General features: G+C 45.8%; 1 protein-coding gene across 1 annotated transcript in view; it reads left to right on the top strand.

Moving 5' to 3' along the window:
* LOC138493192 (kyphoscoliosis peptidase-like) overlaps window positions 1-20,839 on the top strand; it is a 540,186-nt gene that overhangs the window by 199,428 nt on the left and 319,919 nt on the right. The window contains exon 4 of the mRNA XM_069620355.1: window positions 5,120-5,237. Within this exon, the coding sequence (XP_069476456.1) occupies window positions 5,120-5,237 (118 nt within the window). The remainder of the gene's footprint in view (window positions 1-5,119; window positions 5,238-20,839) is intronic.

Genomic DNA, 20,839 nt, shown 5'->3' with positions numbered 1-20,839 from the left:
ATTATTTGAATTTTCTGTGTTGTCTTTCTTAGGCTGCGTTCCCACATCCTTTTTCTGAGTGACCCCTGAATCCTTGTGAGTAGCCCTGTTGGCAACCCACAAGTCAGCAGCCTTAGCCAGTTTCTTCGAATCTAGTTCTTTTGAATCAGCCAAGTGCTGTCTGAGCTCAGGAGAGCAGGCATCATATATAGACTCCAACATTACAAGATTTCTCATTCCTTCATAAGTGTTAACTCTGTATCCCTTAATCCATCCCTCTAAGTTCTTCAAGCACTCATTCACCCAAGTAGCCCAAGGGGTACTATCATGCTTTTTGAGGGTCCTAAACCTCTTGAGGTACTGGGAAGGATTCTTCCCAAATCTAGCTATTAAATCTAGCTTTACACATTCATAATCCATCCTATCCACCTCCCCCAACTCCATAACCACATCAGATGCAACAGGGGGGAGCTTAGAGAATAACCAGGGGATCAACTGATTCCCTGTGATATCCTGGAGCCCATGATTGTATTCAAACATAGCTAACCAATCTAATACATCCAACTTAGGTTCATACATCGCCACAATCTCTTTAGGTATCTGGGGTCTTTTTGGACTGGAAGATCTAGAGGATTCGGGGAGAGAAGCATTTTCCAAAGACAATTTCTTCATCTCAAGCTCATGATTGAGCTCCAATTCGTTGAGCCTTAGTTCTTGATGTCTCTGTTCAGTTTGGGCACTAACTCTTTTGAATTGTAGCTCAAGTCTCATTTTTTCTAGAGTGATAAATTCAGGACTTAATGTGGGACCTGACAAAGGTCCAGTAGTCACAGGTTGAGTCCTTTAAGCAGGTAGAGGGCCAGAAGGGGTGACACTGTTATCCTCCTCTTCCTCATCTGCTTCAACAATAACATCATCAACATTATCATCCTCAATAATTCCTACATTTGCTGGAGTAGTAGGCACTACAGCACCACTATCCAGACTTTATTTCTCTACAGTCTATCAATAATTTCTGATTTCTTGCCCTTGACAGGAAGACCTTTCTGTCTACACAGATCCCTTAAATCAGCAGTATTAGTAAGGAGGGTCTCCTGGCTGTAACTTTCCATCCTTTGACTTTGTTTAAAATAAACTTTTTGTGATTTTTAGCCTTGTGGTTAATTGAACCAAGGTACTAGCAGTACACTAAAATGTAAATCCAATACTTTTATCCTCACTGCTGTACATCCGTGTTAGGCAGAATCCTGTGCAGTTCCCTTAGGGAGCACTACAGAAGATTAACACTACAGGTATGAGCAATAAATCCCCTTTGGTATCAGTCTGTACCACAAAGATTTAGTTGGTAGCTGTGGCTAAGCAGTCAGACTTATCTCAAGAGGGAGATGAGCAGTATTCATGGTTTACACAATAGGAATACAATACTAGGGTACAAGGAAACACTGACCAAAGCTTTGTATTAAAAAGAATATATCTATATGTATTGCACACTTCCAGTTCAACACATTAATCACAGTTATAAAAGCAAGTTAAACTCAGTCAAGAAAAGTATACACAACTCCCTGGTTAAATTGTAGACAAGTTTGAGCAAGAGTGAAAACTGAGCAAAACGGCACAGTGAAAACCCAACACAAATGGCACTCTATCAATTTCTTACAAGGGAGGGAAAACACAAGTTATACAGAAATATCTTCTTACACACCCTAACAACACTTCCCATAACTTTGTGAACAAGTTTAGGCAAGGCAGTACTTTAGCATGTATAATACTTAAATGAAAACCGAGCAAACTGGCACGTCACAAGTTTTAAAAGTGGGAAGAAGAAGGCGGTTATAAGAAGTGGGTGCACCAACACATTTCTAGTTGAGAAGCAATCTAGAAAAGGCAGTGCTAACAAATTCAACCAGAGTCAATAGGCCTGTGCCAGAATCAGTGGTACAGGGCAAAGGGCCCAGGAGTGAAATGTCCTTGTAGCCGCAGTCAAGTCTTTGTTAAACGATTCGAAAAGGTGGATGCAGAAGATGAAAGACAAAGTGAGAAGATAGGGGCCGCCAATCCAACTGGTAGGTAAAGGATTTAAAACACCTTTAGGGCTACCAACGAAAAAGGACGGGCTGGTGGAACAAAGTACCTTAAAATGAAGAAGAGGCTCCTGCGGTGGCGGTTGTTCCTGGCAGTTCCTGCAGTTTGGGAGATCCAGCAGAGGAAGAGAGGCTCTCACCATGGAGGAAGGTTCAAGTTACTGCACTGCCCAGGGATGAAACCAGCCACGATGCTGCCCAACGAATAAAAGGTACGCTCCTTTAAGGCGCGGTCCGGGTGGACGGGTGCCTGGCTATCCGGTCTCCGAGTACAGGGTACTGACGATTCGACCAAGGCAGGTCTAGGAAGGCGATTGGCAAACTGGTTGGCCCCACCAGCTCAAGGGAAGAAGGCTCTTGCAGATGAAGATCTTCTCTAGTCGTGTGGAGAAAAGTGGTGAGACGCTGCAGCAGGGCTTCACCAGTGGTTCAGTTGTTGCAGATCTCTTTGGCTTCTCTCCTCTTCGGCTTCTTAGTTCCAGTGGCGACGTCTTGCTCTTCCAGTCCTCAGGACCCTGCTTTTATGCAAAAAGATGCCCATTCATACAGCCTGGCTGTCACTCACACAGTGGAGTGGTCATCCTGGCGGGAGACCCTCCAGCCTATCGGGGCAGAGTGCGACATGGGTTTCCGAGGCAACCCTGTCCAGGGGTGCTACTCCCCCTCCCACCCAATGGATCCACCCCAAACTCAGTGGCGCCGAAAGGAGGGCTTCTTGGCAGAAGCCAGCCAAAAGGACAAACAAAGGATCCCGACCTGGGTTAGGAGTTTAGAGAAAGACACAAGAAAGAATTTATATACAAGTTCTGGCAAATAAAACCTACCGGAGTAAAGATAATATAAAAATAAACTAGCTGTATTTTAGAGGCTGTCAGTAAATGTGGTAGCCTCGAACAATGGGAAAATCCCATAGGGAAATCTTGCATTCGAATATTTTTGGTAGTAACCACTGCCACCAGCCAGAAACTTTTGAGAGAGGGACTGTACGGAACCCTCTCGAAAATGAACATAAGGGAAAAACTATTAACCTTTGCCAGTACCCCCATAGGAAGATGAGTTGCACTGGTTTGGTTCATAAAGATTGACTAGTAAAGTCAATGGGGACTTTGCATGTCCTGGGAAACAGTAGTCAGTCCCAGGGTATGGCGTCTATGTTTGGGGGTCGCTACGACACATGTGGATAAAGATGGTTCCCAGGGGGATGAGATAAATCCCATAGACATTAAACACAAAAAATAGCCTAGAACACACATAGCAAATATGCCTAAGAGTGTGAAAAAGAGTCACACTTTTAGCAGGAGAAGAAAACAAACCCTTCAGATTCAGCAAAGCTGCTGGGGGACTCTATAGGTAAGGGAAATTAGCCACAGAATGAGAATTCTCCCTAACATCCTCCCACTACCACTGTCCTCCTCCCACCTACCACTACTGTCTGGCTACTACTCTTCTCCTGCCAACTACTCGAACACTCTTTTAACTCTGTACCATTCACTTCACATTCACATCTTGCACTAACCTCCTCTACTCACTCGTCTTACAAAAATGCACACTCACACTGACGCACTACTAAGCCAATATCTCACCTTCATCAAACATTCCTTTCACAAGTGGCCACCTCCTTTTTCCTCCTGCTGTTTCTTGGTCACCCCCACCTCCACCTCTTATCTCACCCAGAAACTCCACACTTCCAGTCCCTGTCCTCTTCTTAACTTTTCCACACCTGTGAGGGTTCGTCAGCTTTCCCTGGCCAATGTGGCCTGGTCTTCCTTAACCGGGGCATGTAAGTGCAACAGAACATTTTGAAGAAGGGGCTTAGATTCTCCCACTTTCTCCGTGCAGGCGTGTCATGTTCCAGAGATGGCAGCCAGGGAAAGCCCACATCGATGTTTGTGTTTGGGAACCTGGTCCTTTGTGTCTGCAAGGGGCCCTCCTCTTTTCTCTTTACCCGGTGGTCTACGGGTGGTTTGGGTGTTGCGTGAGCCCACCAGCTCTCTATGGTGGCTCCACAAGGTCCTCAGCACATCCGCACTGGAGTGCTGTGCTCCTCCCTTCTGTTCTCTGAGCGCTGGTGCGTGCTAGTGGCAATGCTTCTGTTCCCTCTGTCTACAGAGTCACTCTTTCTGTAGACAGCTGATCATTGCTCCGGGCCTGCGACATTAGTTCGCTCATCAGAGTTACTGTAGCTTGAGAGACTCTGCAACAGATAGAAAAAGTCTGGCAAGTATCTGTTTTCAGAAATAAGGCAGGAGGTAAAGGGCTGCACACGAGCATAGTGGCACAAGACGGAAGAACAGAAATTGGGGTCCCCCATGCTGGAGCGTTCCTCCAGGCTAGAGCTGGTTCTGGAGTCCTCCGCCCGCCCCTTTAACCTGAAGGAAAAATGGCCTACTCTTCCTTTGAATAGGCCAGTTTACAGGTCTTGTCACAACTGTGACATCATTTCATTAATGATTTCCTGGAATATAGTGGGGTCCTATTCAAAACCCTTAACCCTAGCAATTAACCTAGCAGCACTACACTACACTACACCTTTGGCTACTTTTCAGCTGCATCTATGACTACTTTCTGCTTGGCAACTTTTTCACTGCAGAGGTATTTTGACCACGACTTTTTTACTGACTACATTTTTGTTGGCTTCATTTTTACTGGAACCCGTCGGTGGAGAGAAGTGCTTATCTGAGGGCAGATGCTAGGAGGGAGAGGTTGTGCACAAGGGAGTCTAACGGGTTGAGGGATAAGTGCTATAGGTCAGGCAGAGAATCTGGTACTGGCTATGGTGGGTCAGTATGTTGTCTGGACAACCACCAAGGTGTATGCTGTCTCCTGAATCTTGTTTAGTGAGTTTGGAAGTCCAAAGGTAAGTCAACCTTCAGCAGTCTCACCAAAGCAATGTTGCATGTTAAAAGTTGACTCTATGCCCAATACAGATTTTACATTGTTTTACATGTTGTGGCGATCTTTCTGGAAACCGTTTGGGCTTTATTCCACAAGAGGAGAAATTCCTTTGGCGGGACTTGATATGAGAGATGCTCCCAGTTTTCTCTTTCTTTCTGTTCCAGGGTATGAAATAGTGGGATCAAATGACAAAGAGGTGAAATCAAGTGATGAAGATGACATTTTGAAGAAGAAGAAAGAGGCCTGTGAAGGATATTCTGGCCTCCTATGCCAGATGTGCAGGTGACCTTGATGGGGAAAGGTAGATTTGGTGTGCAGAGAAACATGACCCTGCCAGAGATTTTATTAAGTTGCATTGACTGAAAACATTTATTTTCAATATATTATTTTGAAAAAGTGTCAAGTGAACATATCACAACAAAGCTTCAAGCCGGCCAATATAGCACATATTGCAGGGGGAGCAGGTTTAAGAGTATTGGGAGTAAGGCCAGGTTACATGCATTTGTTGGCCCCCCTTTGGACCGTACTGCGCACTCCAAATAATCACAGAGGAGCCATATCTCACTCAACTTCTCTTTATCATTCCTCTTTGTGACTGCGCCATTCCTTCCCCTGCACCTTCCCTTGCTCCTGCTTCCCGCTCCCTCCCACTGTCCTGTGTCTTCTCTTTTCCTTAAAGGGGTTTTTCCCTTATTTTCTCTTTGCAGTGCTTCGTATGTCTCTCCGCTCTCTCCTTCTTCCACCTCGATCACTGCCTCTTTCGTTTGTTCAGGTTCCTCCCGGGATGACTTGTGGAAGAGGGAGGCCTTTGGTGTCATTCATCCATGGTCCTTTATCGTGGTTGTCACTGGTTCTTTGTTCCTTGTGACTCGGAGGGGAACTGTATGATATGTCCTTTAATTAGCTTTCCTTGTCTCTCCCGTATCTTGTTCAGGCGTGTGGTCTTTTACCTCAGTGATAGTGACTTTGAAAGATCTATAGTGAATGTTGATGAGCGCGCGCTTTAGTGCCGTCCGATGACTGAGATGGTTGTACCCTGTGGCAGGACTCAGTGCCATTTGGATAGCGGCAGGTATTCTGTGGTCTTCCTGGGTTCGGTCGCAGCGTGACTGTCCTTTTGGCTGTACCTGTTGTGCTGTTCCCCACTGGAATACATGGGCTTGGGACTTGCCCAGGGGGTATGCTTGTTCGTTGCTAACAGTGATTGTGGCTTCTGGGTCCCCCCCATTTCAACATCTCGTAAGGTCCTTGGTGGCTTAATTCCAGATGGAGTGAGTGCTCATGCCTGCGTGGTCTGGGCGGAATGGTCCTCATGACGGCTGTCTGTGCCACAAGTGGTATCAGGCATCTTCCTTGTGGCGGTCCATGGATCCTTCCGTTTGTTGACCAGTCGTCAGGCACTCTAGATGGGTCAGGATGTCTGGCCAGGCTTGGTGGTGGTGCAGGTCGGCTTGCAGGGTTTGTAGGCGGTCCCACTCTGCACATTGCCTGAAAGTGGCTTTCTTGGCCACATTACCAGCATCTCCGTCCGATGGCCGGGCATGTTCATCTGTATGGGACCTCCAATCCGCACCTGTGGTAATGCGCCTCATTCAGGGTTTGGTGTCGTAAGTTTCTGAGTCCTCGTCTTCGCCTTCGTCTTGTAGGCCCACGGTATCCCGGCTGTCCTAGGGTGAGGGCTGTCACAGAGTCACTTTGGTTTTTATTTTCAATGTAGCTGACTGTGCGTCTACTCGCTCATGCGTTCTTGCCAGGTTGAGAATCTTTTGTAGGGATAGGGGCTTTTTGAGAAGGTGTTTCCTGAGTGTTGATAAGGTGCACCCTTCTATGATCCTCAGCCGTATTGCCTCCTCATCACTGAAGTTGTCGAAGTCGCAGCTGCTTATTTTCTGCTGGAGACAGATGACAAACTCACCAATGAACTCATGGGGAAGCTGCACGTGTTGATTGAATGCTCAGCGTTCATAGTCCTTGTTGGTGCGTATAATCAGCTTGTCGTTGACTCCTGCCAAGAGGCATTGGTATGTGTTCCTTTCCTGCGCAGGGATCGTTTTCATGATCCCTTTGATCTCTTTGCCTGCTAGGTTGGTGAATATGGCCACTTTCTTTGGTGGGTCATGGTCTCCTACTGCCCGCATGAAGTCCGCAAACTCTTCCACCCATTCTTCCCACCTTTGGCTTTGATTGTGGTGTAGGAGCGGGGCGTGGGAAGCAGACCCCATATTTGCAAGGGCATGGGCTCCTGCATCGCAGCAGCTTGTCGTGTTAGGTCCCCCATCTTGTGACCTGGTGGCGTCAGCAATCTGGTTTACACAGTTAGAGGTTTGTAGGGCAGCAGGCCTTGTGTGGCATTCCGGGCCACCTGCAGAGGTAAGCACCGTATGTGGTCTTGTGAACAGTCTTGTGCAGCCTTCCAGGTCACTTTCGGGTTTTACGAGCCTTTGTTGGGTGCTAGGCAGAACCACCTGCAGTACCCTTTGGGAACACTACAGGCAATTAGGACTACAAGTGTAGGCACAATTTCACCTTTGGTACAAGCCTGTACTACACAGTAAAGTGGTAGCGATGGCTGAGCAGCCAGACATATCTCAAGAGTTTAAGTGAGCAGTAGAACAAGTTACACAAAGGACCAAAAACATACAGTGATTCAAATATACACTTGCTCAAGGTTTCTTGGTAAAAGAATATACATTTATTTACTCAATCAGTTAGAAAACATTACACTAGCACAAAAAGCTCAACATCACACACTAATACACCACAAATATCCAACCGGCAAGTAATTGAACAAGTTTAGCTCCTATGAAGTGGGAGCAAAATGGCACTTCAAACACTTCTTAAAGGGATAAAAAGACAATGCTATAAGAATAGACAGCCCAAATACATTCATAGGCAGGGCAAAGAGTTTCAGTTATATACAACCAGCAATTCTTCTCATAGGCCGGGGCCAAAGTCAATGGATCAGAGTCTCTGTATAGGATAGCACGGTTCTGGTAGATAACGGTTAAGTCCTTGCCACAGAGTTTAGAAAAATTTGGCTAGGCGAAAGGTTTGACGAATGTTTAGGGCAGGACAAGCCCTCGAAGTTGAAGAAAGTTTCATGCACTTTCTTGATGGCCGAAAATAGTTCCGGACCGCGTTTGCACAGTAGCTTGTCAATGAAGAAAGCTGTAGCTGAGGCAATTGTTCCTGGCAGTTTGAGCAGATCTCGCTGTTCCTGAGCTTCAGTCGTGGGGACAAGAAGGAGGACGTCGGGAGGTTCCTGCACTGCCCAGGGATGAGGCCAAAAGCTGTAGCAAGACGTCGGTTTAAGGTGTGAGTGCCTTAAAGTCCATGAGCTGGTTTCCTTCCCACTGGCTATCCGTTTTTCAACAGCACTCTGATGAAAATTCGACCAGTTGGGGATTGTGTCCAGGTGGCTTATGAGTCGGTTGTTCCCACCACACTCAAGAGAAGAAGTTAACCTTGAAGGGTTTTTCTGTCGATTGGAGTTTCAGGCAATTCGGACCTGCAGCAGGGCTTCACCGGTCGTCCAGGAGTTGCAGCAGTCCTCTTCCTTCAGCTCGTCTTCGGTTCTTTCGTTCCAGCGGTCGACTCTGCTTTCCAAGTCCCAGAGACCTGCTTCTAAACAGTTTTCATCCCTTAATTCAGCCTGGCTGTCACTCACCCAGCAGGGTGGCTGTCTTTGCCGGACAGTCAGCCAGCCAATCACGCCAGAGTGCATTCAGGTCTCCTAGGAGACTAAGCACAGGGAGTTTTGAGGCGCCAGAGAAGGGTTTCAGCACTGAAGCCCGCCAAAGGCCACGAACAAATGGACCAAACCTGGTTTGGCGCGCAGAGACAAACACAAGAAGGACTTTTCCAAAAAGAAATGGCGAAAAAAGATGACCAGAGTCTGTTTTTACAGATAGGTCTTGGGCACCATATTGAAAACATGACTGACCCTATTTTTAGCTACCGTTGTTAGCGGTCGGGAAAAATCATGGTAGTTGATCTAAACCACTGTCACCAGCCATTTAAAGTAGGAAAAGGTAGCATTTTACTGTTACATGAGCTAGGCAACCCCTCCAGCACTCTATTGGAAGATAGTGTGTGCTGGGTCAGTAGATTTAAAAAGACTAGTAAAGCCAATTTAACTTTACATGCTCTGGGAGACGGTAGTCAGTTCCAGAGAAGGTATTTATACCTGGGGGAGTCTGAAAGTGCTGTGTGACACACAGAAAAAGATGATGCCACTGGAGTTGTTTTAAAACTCCATAACCAAAGAACACAAAAGTAAAACACACACAAAATACATGGAAGAGTGGGGAAAAAAGGCTCACACTCTTCCCAGGTAAAAAAATAAAATCCTAGAAATCCAGCAAAGTTGCTGGGGGTCTCAAAAGGTAAGGGAAATTAGCACATATTGAGAATTCTCCCTAAAATTGGGGTTGCTGACGGTGTTCAATTTATGCGGCCGTATCAGGCCCAGGTAGTGCGGGGCGCTGGAGGCATCCAGGCCTTGTAGGGGCCACGTGTCCTTTCAGGTAGTAGGGTGAGAGACGCATATCTATGCGGCCCTTTGCAGTCTGCGTGGGCTGTTGGTGTTGTGGCAGAGGGGTTACTCTGTGGTATCTCAGGGCTGTTGGTGCCTTGGCAGGGCGCTGTGCAAGGCAGAGAGGCCTTGTCAACTCCAGTAGCTGGTATGCTGTGGCTCCTGCAACGGTGTGGTGGCATTGTGAGTGGTGTGTTGCCACTCTTGCTGACTTGCGTGGTGTGGCCTCTATGTCAGCTGGTGTTGGTGAGCGGGCACCTCGCGTGTTCCTATCTGTCTGCCCCAAAGTGCGCTCGGTGGGCTGTTAGGGCTGTCAGTGCCTCGCGTGCGTATGAGGCCATTGGCACCTTTATTTTATGCCCTCTTTTGACGCGTATTATGCTGGTTGCGCCCTCATCCTTATTCTTTTTTTTTGTGCGCGCGTATTAGGGCTCGCTGTGTCCCTCTGATAATCATCTGTGTGCTGTGGATCGCTCTCATCTAGTGGCTGGCGTTGGGGCCTCTGTGCTGGTGGTGGATGGGCCATGGCTCTGCGTTGTCAGGCGCTGGGGCCTGTGAGCTGGTGGGGGCAGGTGATACGCAGTGTCACAAGCGGCTACCAGGTCTGGGGCTGCGCGGCTGTGCTGCGAGGGCTCGCAGCGCTTTACACCTTATCTGGCACATGGGTAGGACTTGTGCGCTGCTGGGTTCCACTTACCAGCTGCCCTTCTGCTGCGGCGCATGCTGTTGGGCCCTTCTCGTCCCCTCTGTGGTTCAACATTTTTGCAGCGGATGGGTTGTCCCTGCTGGGCTCCGTTGGCCGACTCTTACTCCCCCTCGGTGTGGGCTGCTCATCATGGGTCTCCTCTGCCACACTGCTGGGCTCCCGCATACGTCCTTCCGCTGGGTCGGGTCCGCCGCACCCTCCCTTCTGCTGGGCTCTTTCTGCCCGTCACACGTTCTTCCGCTGGGTCGGGTCTGCCGCACCCTCTCTTCTGCTGGGCTCTTTCTGTAAATCACACATTCGTCTGCTGGGTCGGGTCCGCCACACCCTCCTTCTTGCTGGGCGCCTTCTGCCCGTCACACGTTCTACTGCTGGGTCGGGTCCGCCGCACCCTCCTTTCTTCTGGGCGTCTTCTGCCGTCACTCTGCTGGCCTTCCTCCAGCTGCTGACCCACTTCTATGCTGGGTGCCGTTCATGCTGCTGGGTTCACCGGCCCACCTCCTGCAGGGATACGTCCCCCTTCACTGTTGGGTGACGTTCACCCGACGGGTAGCTGGGACCCCAAAGCTGGGTGTCCTATGACTGCCAGTCATCCTCAGTGGGTACTCTTACATGTGCACGGCATGGCGTCCGTCGGCCTCGTCGGCAGTTGTTGGCCCCCCTGTGGCCCGTACTGCGCACTCCAAATAATCACATAGGAACCATGTCTCACTCAACTTCTCTTTACCATTCCTCTTCGTGACTGCCCCTTCCTTCCCCTGCACCTCCCCTTCCCTCCTCCCTCTTCCCGCTCCCTCCCACTGTCCTGTGTCTTCTCTTTTCCTTAAAGGGGCTTTGCCATTATTCCCTGGCAACAGCATACAAACTGGTAACGATTAGAGATGTCGCAGAGGAACCTGTGCAGCTAGTTTCATAAGTGAGTGCCACAGACAGCATATCGTCTGCCTCCCATTCCATTGCAGAGGACTTGGGGGGGTAGATGGTGGGAGGGGGTCAACCAGGTTCATTCTTGGTCGAACTTAGAAGTGTGACAGGTTTATGAGTGAAGATAAAGTTGCTAGAATAATCTGTAGCGTTTCTATGCAGTGCTTTCTGGCCATGAAACAAGGATTTAAACATGCATCTTTCAATGAAAGAGACAGAGTAAAGTGGTTGTAGGGTGTGGTGAGTGTGTTCATGATAACTGATATATTTGAATAGTCTAGTTGCATAATTCTGCAAAATGTGCAGTTCATTAAGTCTAGTTTGGCACTGCAATAGTCCAGGTTAGATCCCAGACCTGAGCACAAGTCGGAACTTCCTGTGATTTTGCTTCAATCTGGTTCATACTGAAGTGTGGACAAGATGGAGGCGAGGTGGGGAGGAAGCAACGTTGTGCCCAGGATGTGATGATTTGAGTAGACAGTCCATAAAACACATGCTGATGGAATGTGGGGGAAAACTGGATATAAGAATGAAGTATTTCCGGCAGTTTGTAGTGACAGACGGAGGAATGATCTTTGACATGACATATTCTGGGATAGGCTGATAGCAGGCCACGAAACCTCCTTGACTTGAAATGTAATAAGGGTTTTGAAACTGTCTGGGTTTGTTGAAAATGCCCACTGTAAATATTAAGAAAATCGAGAGTATATGCTTCATTCTATGTTGAGTCTGATAATGAATTGAGAATATTTTGTTTTCTTTATTCTTTGCTTCTTTTTCTTTTTCTCTTCCCTCCACCTCTAGTATTTTTATGCAAAATGAAATAATGAATTTGTTCTTTTTATAGATGCGCTTTACGATTATATGTATTACGATTATACGTACGAACATGTTTTATTGATTTTGTATTTGTGAAAAACTGATTTTCAGTTGTAACACAATAAAACAATAGTCCAGTTTATAGGTGGTGAGTTTCTTTTCCAAGATTTGAAGGGAAGTGAAAAGATTGTGGAATTCGGAACGTGAAATATGGACTGTGAAAAATAATTCAGATGAACCCCTGGAATTCATAGATGAAACATCCTGGGAGTGAGAAAGACAACAGTCGAGATTTCAGAAGCATGCTAATAATGTTAGGAGTTTCTCAATTCAGTATTTAAAACATTTGAGCCCACCATTCAGAAATGTTACTCATGTGCAGTGCAGTTATGCATGCCATTTGTACTGGGGAAAAATGTACCTAATGCAAAAATGCATAGAAGCAATGCATATATGGACCAGATCACCGTTTCACTGGTGCAAATTCCTGTGCAAAATTGCACTGCGCCTGTGCAAGAGTTCTGTACTCCAGGCTATGTCATTAGATCAATGTACAAACAATATCAGAATCCCAGCATAGTTCTCCCCATGTTTCCCAACTGCCTTTCCTCCAAGCACTATGGAGACACGTCGCACTGGTTGGTGTATAGCTCACTCACTGATTAAGTGTTTGACTTTCACCAGGGATGTCATTTGGGGTCACCAGGGGTCTCAACTGCGAGCCCTGGGGGCTCCTTTGCGACACCAAATGTCTTCTTTTTAAAAAAAAAACAAAGCTCTTGGTGTGGCAGAGTCTGGTAGGTCCCTGGCCCAGTCCTCAAAGCCCAGGGTGAAGGCTGGACTGGGGAGGTGCTCAGTAGGAGTTGGCGTTGGAGCTGACAATGACATGCGATACGTGTCACAAGCCATATTCAGTTCCAACCCCTTCTCTCTCGATTTGATGGTATGTTTCTGAATGTTGTGCCTGTGAAGAGAATGCAGAATGGATGTAAGAGAAGCTGTGAGTAACTGGTGGGTGAATGAGTATGAATGTGATGGTGTGTTGTTTAATGTTCTGGGTGGGTGGTTGGGTGTGTGCATGTGTGGTGAATGCAGTGTGAATTAATGTGAGAGGGTGTGAGTGACTGGTGGGTGAATGAGTATGAATGTGATGGTGTGTTTTTGAATGTTGTGGGTGTGTGTGTGTGCCTGTGTAGAGAATGCAATGAATGGATGTAAGAGAAGCTGTGAGTAATTGGTGGGTGAATAAGTATGAATGTGATGGTGTGTTGTTTAATGTTCTGGGTGGGTGGGTGGGTGGGTGTGTGTGTGCCTGTTTAGAGAATTCAAAGGGTGGAGGTAAGAAAAGGTGTATGAGTGAGTGACTGGCGGGTGAATGAGTATGAGTGTGATGGTATGTTTGTGAGTGTTCTGGGTGGGTGGGTGTGTGCCTATGTAGAGAGTGCAATAACTAGATGTAAGAGATGATGTGAGTGAGTGACTAGTGGGTGAATACGTATGAATGTGGTAGTGAGTGTTTGAATGTTCTGGGTGGGGGTTGGATGTGTGCCTGTGTAGTGAATGCAGTGTGAATGAATGTGAGAGGGGATGAGTGACCTGTGGGTGAAAGGGGATGCATGTGTGTGTAAGGCCCTGGGAGACTGGGGATCACTGGATCATTGTTGCCACATCCTTTATGGACTTCATTTTTTACTGGTATTTTCGGGGAGAGCCAAGCTCATGTGTGTCATTACCTGGTTAGACTGGCATTTTTGTGCACTCAGTCTAGCCATTGCCTACTGTGGCATGACATGTGTTACTGGGCATCTTTAAAAAAGCAAGCATGATAAGTAGTGCTACTTTGCTAGACAGATGTTTTGCTGTTTCCGCCTGTATATTTTTTAATGTAGCATGACATTTTATTAACTGAGCATCTATGATGAATCAAGCATGACAAGTGTTCTTATGGGTCTAGACTGGCTTACATTGGTTCCAGTTTGGACACGTTTTCATATTGTGACATGTCACTTTTAATGGCCAAACCAACCGGTGTATGGTCCTACATAGGAGTACTGGCATATATTGACCGAGCAGGTTTTGTGCCCAGTGCCAGTAATGATACTGTAAAAAAAACATATTAAAGCGAACAGGAGTATGGTCTTATATGGGAATAAGAACATATGATGGTGGAGCCAGCATGGAAATGTATGGGGACAGCCAGCATGAAAATGGTTTTTATACTGGCATATATTGCAGGGACGGGCATGATAATGCATTGGGAAATGCCCTGTGAAATTCTGGCGACTTGCACCTATTGTACTTTTGTTCATGATTTACCCTACACCCTATAAAACCGATTGTTGGCCTTTTACCCCAATTTTCACAGAAAGTGTGCTGTGTAATGCACAATTGAAACCCATTATTCAAAAATGTTTCTCTGGGGAGGGTGAAGAATTCCCCTTGACCTCTCCCCCACCCGTTTTTGTTAGTTTGGGCTCCCTCGCTACTCTCGGTCGCAATCGCATACTTGTGGCAAATATTTACAGCCTCCAAAAAAACAACTCACTAGCCACCAACGGTGGCTGGTATATTTGTGGAGCAGACACCACCCCCTTCTTTCTATGCTAAGTGAAACATTTAAGCTTTGATTAAAAACGTATTTACTTCTTTCACTTTCAGTAATGCATGCCCCTGCAGCGGCATAATCATCATGGACATTGTGTGAACGTACTGTTTTCAATTTAAAATAACTGTGTGGTGCCACGGATTTATGTGTGCAGCAATGATATATTAAATGGTGGCGGCTTTCAAGTCCTCTGGCACCCAGTGTTACGCTTAGATAATAAAAACTATGGGGGATCTAAGGTATATTGATATTGAAAGAACTTTTCCCAGGTATTATACTCCAGCAAAGATAACATTATCAGGTGCACTCCGCTGTCTGCATGACGACCAGTCTAATAGGTTTCTTCTATCATAGTGGTAGCTGACTGGTACATACATTTATAAACAGGGAATTTTGTTGATAGTAAATCCTGGTCAATAATTTAATTTTCATGCCTTGCTTGTGCAGCATTTTGTTCCTGGGTAAACAGCAGCACACGCCTCCCCAGGTCAGTGTTTTTTTTTGGCTTGCTTAACACAGCAACGCCACAGATAACACGTACTTCTGTGTCCATTGATGTAAAGATGTTTCATACACTAGCTGTAGCCTGCATTACATATGTCAGTTGCCCTGTTACAAGTACTGAGTTATGTATGTTTTACATATAGATCCCACGTCGAATCTGGAAAATGACATTCCCCAAATTGTGGACAAATCACGCCACCTCTGTGCCTCGGTTCTTATATCTGGCTGAAATGAGAGCACCTGCAAACACGGGTGCTAGACGCATCGGAAAAATCTGAAGGTCATTTGCCATCACTTCCTGTGATGTCACTTGGGGGTAGGGTCAAATTACATCACCTCCTGTGATGTTATCAGGGGGGTCAAGAGTCGTGTGATGTCACTTCTGCTACCCCTAGCATTTTGGTAAAATGACATCCCTGACTTTCACATGGGGCAAACCTGCACGTCACAAGTTCAAATCTCACAGCAGGCCATCTCACCCATTTGTGCGTTTGTGGTCGTTAAATCCAGTGCCCTTAAATAGGGTAATAATAAAACCTGCTATTACATCAGACGGAAGTGGGAGGAATCTGGACACATATTATAATTATTATTATTACGCAGACAGGGCCCAGCCATGGATAGTAGTTTGCAATGGCTGCATCTGGGCCTCATTAGACCGCCTATCTTGGGTCTGTTTTTAACTTTACAGAGGCCTACAATTTTCTTTTTAATGTTTGATTTTGCAAGATTGTGGAACACATCTGTGGGGAAAAAGATTAGGGCTGCATAATGTTAGAACAAAATGGAAAACGCCCCTTCTTGGCGAGGGACGTGCGAGGCAGTAAGCTGTAAAGCCAGGAAAAGGAAGATTCTGGCACCAGTCAATGATCAATACAGACGTACAGGGCTTGTTCTGTAGCTAGCTCACTTAGATGCAGGGCTCAAGTCGAGGGTACACGCGGGTGGATGGAGTCCACCCACTTTTTTCAGAGGGCGGACTCAGTCCCCACCAGCTAAAGCGCTTTGGATGAAAGTGCTATATAAATAAAAAATACAATACAAAAAATGAGAAACATTGAATTTCCTCTTGAATTTATGAATTAAAGTCAACCTTGGGGATCGAACTGCAGTCTCAAGTTTGCTGGCCAGTCAATTCACCACTTCACTATATAACCTGATGTATAATAAGGAACAACTAAAGGTGAAATGTTCATTTTGTTACTGCAAGTTCCAGGTAAAACATTTGTATTGGTTCTTGGAGTTTAAAACATGCACACCTTTTAACGTTTTCAAAAACACCATTAGAAGAAAATATCCTCTCTTGGTTTTGTGTGTGTGTTGATTTCATGAAAGCCAAATGTCATTCATCTTGCTTAATTTGGCTGGTTAGGCAAAGCCAATTGAATGAAATTTGCCTAATTCACTGTGATATGCTAATTTCTGGCGACGCCACATCGCATTGCATTTTTGGATGACCTCCCCCCCACCCATAAAATGTTTAGGACTTGATCCCTGCTTAGATGTAACACTGCAGAGAGATTAGCGTGCTTTCAGCTTTGGCTTCATGTCTTCTTTCCTGATCCAGAAGGGAAACAGGCAACTGGCAACGTGTGAACACCCCTGCATACCCCAGACAGCAAGCTTGCTGCCAGACACATTGGAAGCTCTGCGTTCCTGGGACATTAGCCCTTCAGTGCAAAGTACTCAGTGACTACCCAGTGACTCTCCCGGCCAGCCAGCCCTCATCGTATGTGCTTGTACCTGCGTAACCAATGTTCCCATGATGCCACAGCCTCCCTCGGAGCTATGTTGAAAGTGTTTCCATGTGGAGGGAGGTGTTAATAGTTTTACACTTGCCCAGTCAAAGTCCCAAATGAGTTTGGCTTCTCCAGGTTTGCACCCTTCATGGAGTGCCAGTCTTGCGAGAGCAAGGAAACTCTTGTGAGACCCATAGACATGTCAACCAGTACTTAATATGCACGCACTGCAACCTCAATGAAGTAAGTTGTTGTGCATTAAGTGTTGAAGTAACCACAATACTGAAATGTAAATAAAACATGTATTGAGCACCCACACAGACAAAACACTAGCAATGAAAGTGAATGCACTTGCACATCCTACACACAAGAATTTCAAAACCAGGGGTCTGTAGTGACAAGGCATATGCCCACCGTGACCGCCTCCAGTTTATCAAACAAAAAGTAATCTTAATGAAATTGGTGAGGTCGTGGCACAGCACGCAAATGATTTTCATCACACTGGTGGCACTGCCGTCCTTCCCCTGAAGAACAAGGACAGCTCTGCGGCACCAGGGCATCTTCTGAAAGGGAACAAATCCAAAGCTGTGTATTGCTACCCAGCAAGCCCAGATGCACTCAACAGGGACAATAAGTACCCTTTATTTTAAATCAAAATTCATTTAAACATTTGGCGCCAACAGGGCGTAAATTCTACGGTGTACAAGCACCGCCTAAGTTTCTCTAGTTTCCAAAAGAAAATGTCATTACACAATTTAACGGTGTTAATAGGGATAAATTGTAAACACAGGTGTAAAATGAATGGAACAATCAGAACCAAGACATTAGAGTTAACTTTTGGATTTTAATCCTCTTAATCCAATAAATCGTACATGAATAAACAAAAAGTAGTACGATCAGTGTACTCTATTTACATATGGAGAGAGCACTTGTGGGTGTTCCATATAACACAAGTAGGAACAAACGGCGTAGATAGAAAACAGCTTGTATAGAGCAGCACAATTGCAAATCTGTATAGCAGTTTACAGTTTACAGTTTACAAAGCTCTAAATGCATAGGTTCAACCATTCAACAATTTACAAATGAAGTCTCATATTTAGATATAACAAATGAGGCCGATGCGTTTCGGTTCAAAGAACCATCTTCAGGGGATAGACTTTTCATATTCATAACCATTAAGTCATAGCACAGTCTCTGTGGAGTAGTAAAAGAAACAAGATTTTTCAGTAGAACTCTTCAGTTTGTAAGAAATCCATTATCAAAGTGAAAAGAGTCAAAGTCACTAACCTTGCTGATACAAGAGCCGAGACACAGAAAAGAAATCCAGTCAAAAAGCAATGGGTAGCCGAATGCCACAGATTGCTAGGATATCTGTGGGGGTAAGATCAAAAGACCATCCATTTAGAAAAGCCAGATGGCTAACAGTCCATAGTAGAACAATCAAGTAGAAAAGTAAACGGGCAGCAAAAGTACCAAATTAGGGGCGATATAAGTGCAGTAACAAATGAAGGCCCATACATGCAAACCGTAACGAGTAACGGAGGTAGAGACATCAAGTAAGCCACACATGTGGAGAAATGCATGAAGTTTAGGGGTAGCTGCACACCAACTCGAAAAGTGTACATCAGAAACGAGCACACTAACACAGTCAGCAAATCTCTTCAGAGCGAGTAACGTGAACCGGGATATTCCGAGTGTGACAAGTAATAGAGGGAAACAGATAGCTTACCTTCGGATGCGTGAGAAACCAGATCATCTCGCCGCAGCTGTGCGCGCGAATTGACTCTGTTCACACAATCCAAACAAAAGCGTCGCCTTGGTAAAGTCGCGCATGCGCGTGAGTGCACCAAGGCGACATCCATCTTGGTATGGGAAAAAACGAGTGTGGCGTAACCATGGAGATGATGAAACAAACTACAGTGACAATGTCACCGAGACAGAGCGGTCAGTGGGCCGGGCAGTAGCGCATTGGAGGAAAACAAAGGGACGCAAAATAAGTCATCAGGAAGGTATGGAAAGAGTGTAAAGGGAACGCGCGCGTGGGGGCAGCAACCGTAGCTCAGAGGAACTACGGGGTGCCCCCACGGCACGGAGGTAAACACAGTTCAAAGATCTATCAGAAGCCGTCAGCCAGCAAGTGTAAAAGGCAACACATAGGTCTAAGGTTCAACTAGGAACGGAAGCAGCAGGAGATACAACTAGTGGGGTCTAAACCCAATAAACAAATCAAGTGGAGCAAAGTAATCACACAATGTATAAAAAGCGTGAAGGGATCCTTAGAAAGGATGGGCGCGGGCAAAGGTACAGCATCCTGACCCACAACTAAAGCGAAGGCTAAAAAAGATGACTAGACAGGTAACATCAGTTGGGGAGGAACTATGGTCATCGGGCGAGTAAAAAGATAAAATCAACCACAAGAAGGGGCAAAGAGAGTCACCTTGAAGCGATGGAATAAGTACAACAGTCCGCCATGTGAAAAGTCCATGTTCAGATGGTGCATGTTGTCAGATTTGAGACATAACAATATTCATGAACAGAAAGGGTAGGCGGTGCTATTAAGATGACATGTTATTGACATGTTATTACGAGCAAAGCATACCAATAAACAGTTTTCCAAAACACATAAATTTACACAAAACAGATAAGGTCGAATTCGGTATTCATGCCACGTGGGCTCAACGAGTCCAACAGTTCGATCCACAAAATCTCCCGTTGCAACAGTTTACGCTGCACATCACCTCCCCTGCTTCCTGCTGTGATTTGCTCCAAGATAACACATTTCAATTGTGCAATGGTGTGCCGTGCTTCAGTAAAGTGTAGTGATACTGGTGACTTGAGACTCTTAGTACGAATATTCGATTTGTGTTCAGACCATCTAACTTTAACTTTTCTGGTGGTCATGCCTACGTAGTATAACCCACATGGACATTTTAAAGCATAAATAACATTTTGAGCATCACATGTGCACGAGTGTTTGAGAAAAATGGGTTTACCAGAGTGGGGGTGTGATATGCTGTTGCCTTTAATGGTGTTACCGCAATGTTGGCAATTGTAACATGGAATGGTACCCTTAAACATTTTCTCTGGACTAGAAGATGGAATTTCAGCTTTGACAAGGCTCTTGCGTAATGACCTACTATTCCTGTAGGCAAAAGTTGGAGGTTCATGAAACAGTTGCTGTAATTGTGGATCCATTCTAAACATGCTCCAGTTCTTTTTGATGACCCTCTTAATCTTCATGCTCTGCATGGAATAGGTAGTCACGTAAACCAGTGCTTCGCCCGACTTGGGTGGTTTTGGAGTCAGTAATGTCATCTTCTGAAAGGGATCCAGCATCCTGCATATGTTCTCACCTGTTCCCGTGCATCGTATAGTGCTTATAACTCACGCAGGAAGGGCAGCGGTCACCCCTTGCCCTGAATATTTGGTGTCAGGAAAACAAAGGCATGTCTGTCTTTCCATGGCAATCGCCATTTGGCGTGTCAGTAAATCAAGCTTTGGGTCCAAAATTGGGTATTATGTAAAACTAAATTAACTTGAATCCTAAAAGGACACATCCCTGTCACCTGTTTGAGAAATACTTGGTGATTAAATGGAGGACCTCTTTGTCACGATCTTCTTAGAATGGCTGAAATGATTGCCTGCACATGCTTTGTTTCTCAACAGAATCCCATTACAAGTGTTATAAGTGGAACATTGTGTGTCGGGTATCGGGTAAATCTTTTCAGCAAAGAAGAAGTGATTTGCTAGGAGATCATTGGTGGGTGGGCCTTCACATCTCTACAAAAATAAATTCTTGAAAGATGCCCTAATACCTCCTGACATCCTCCTTGTGGTCAGAAGAGAGGCACGAATGGAAGTATATTTGGCTCTCATTGAATAGGGGGTGCGGGAGTGGAGCTGGGAGTTCATGGAAGGCAGGTGGGTACAATACAAAGAAATTAACCTCACAGACAAGAAAACAGGCGAGAGGATCCTCTCCAGATGCAGTCCAGCGTTTCCACAGGAAAGTTGACATTCTACAAATTGAAACCACACCATCAACTGCATGGCATT

This window comes from Ambystoma mexicanum, chromosome 10 (assembly GCF_040938575.1).
Source record: "Ambystoma mexicanum isolate Mex_15411 chromosome 10, UKY_AmexF1_1, whole genome shotgun sequence".
NCBI lineage: Eukaryota > Metazoa > Chordata > Amphibia > Caudata > Ambystomatidae > Ambystoma > Ambystoma mexicanum.
Note: the sequence above shows the minus strand (reverse complement) of the source record. Positions and strands in the feature narration are given on the sequence as shown.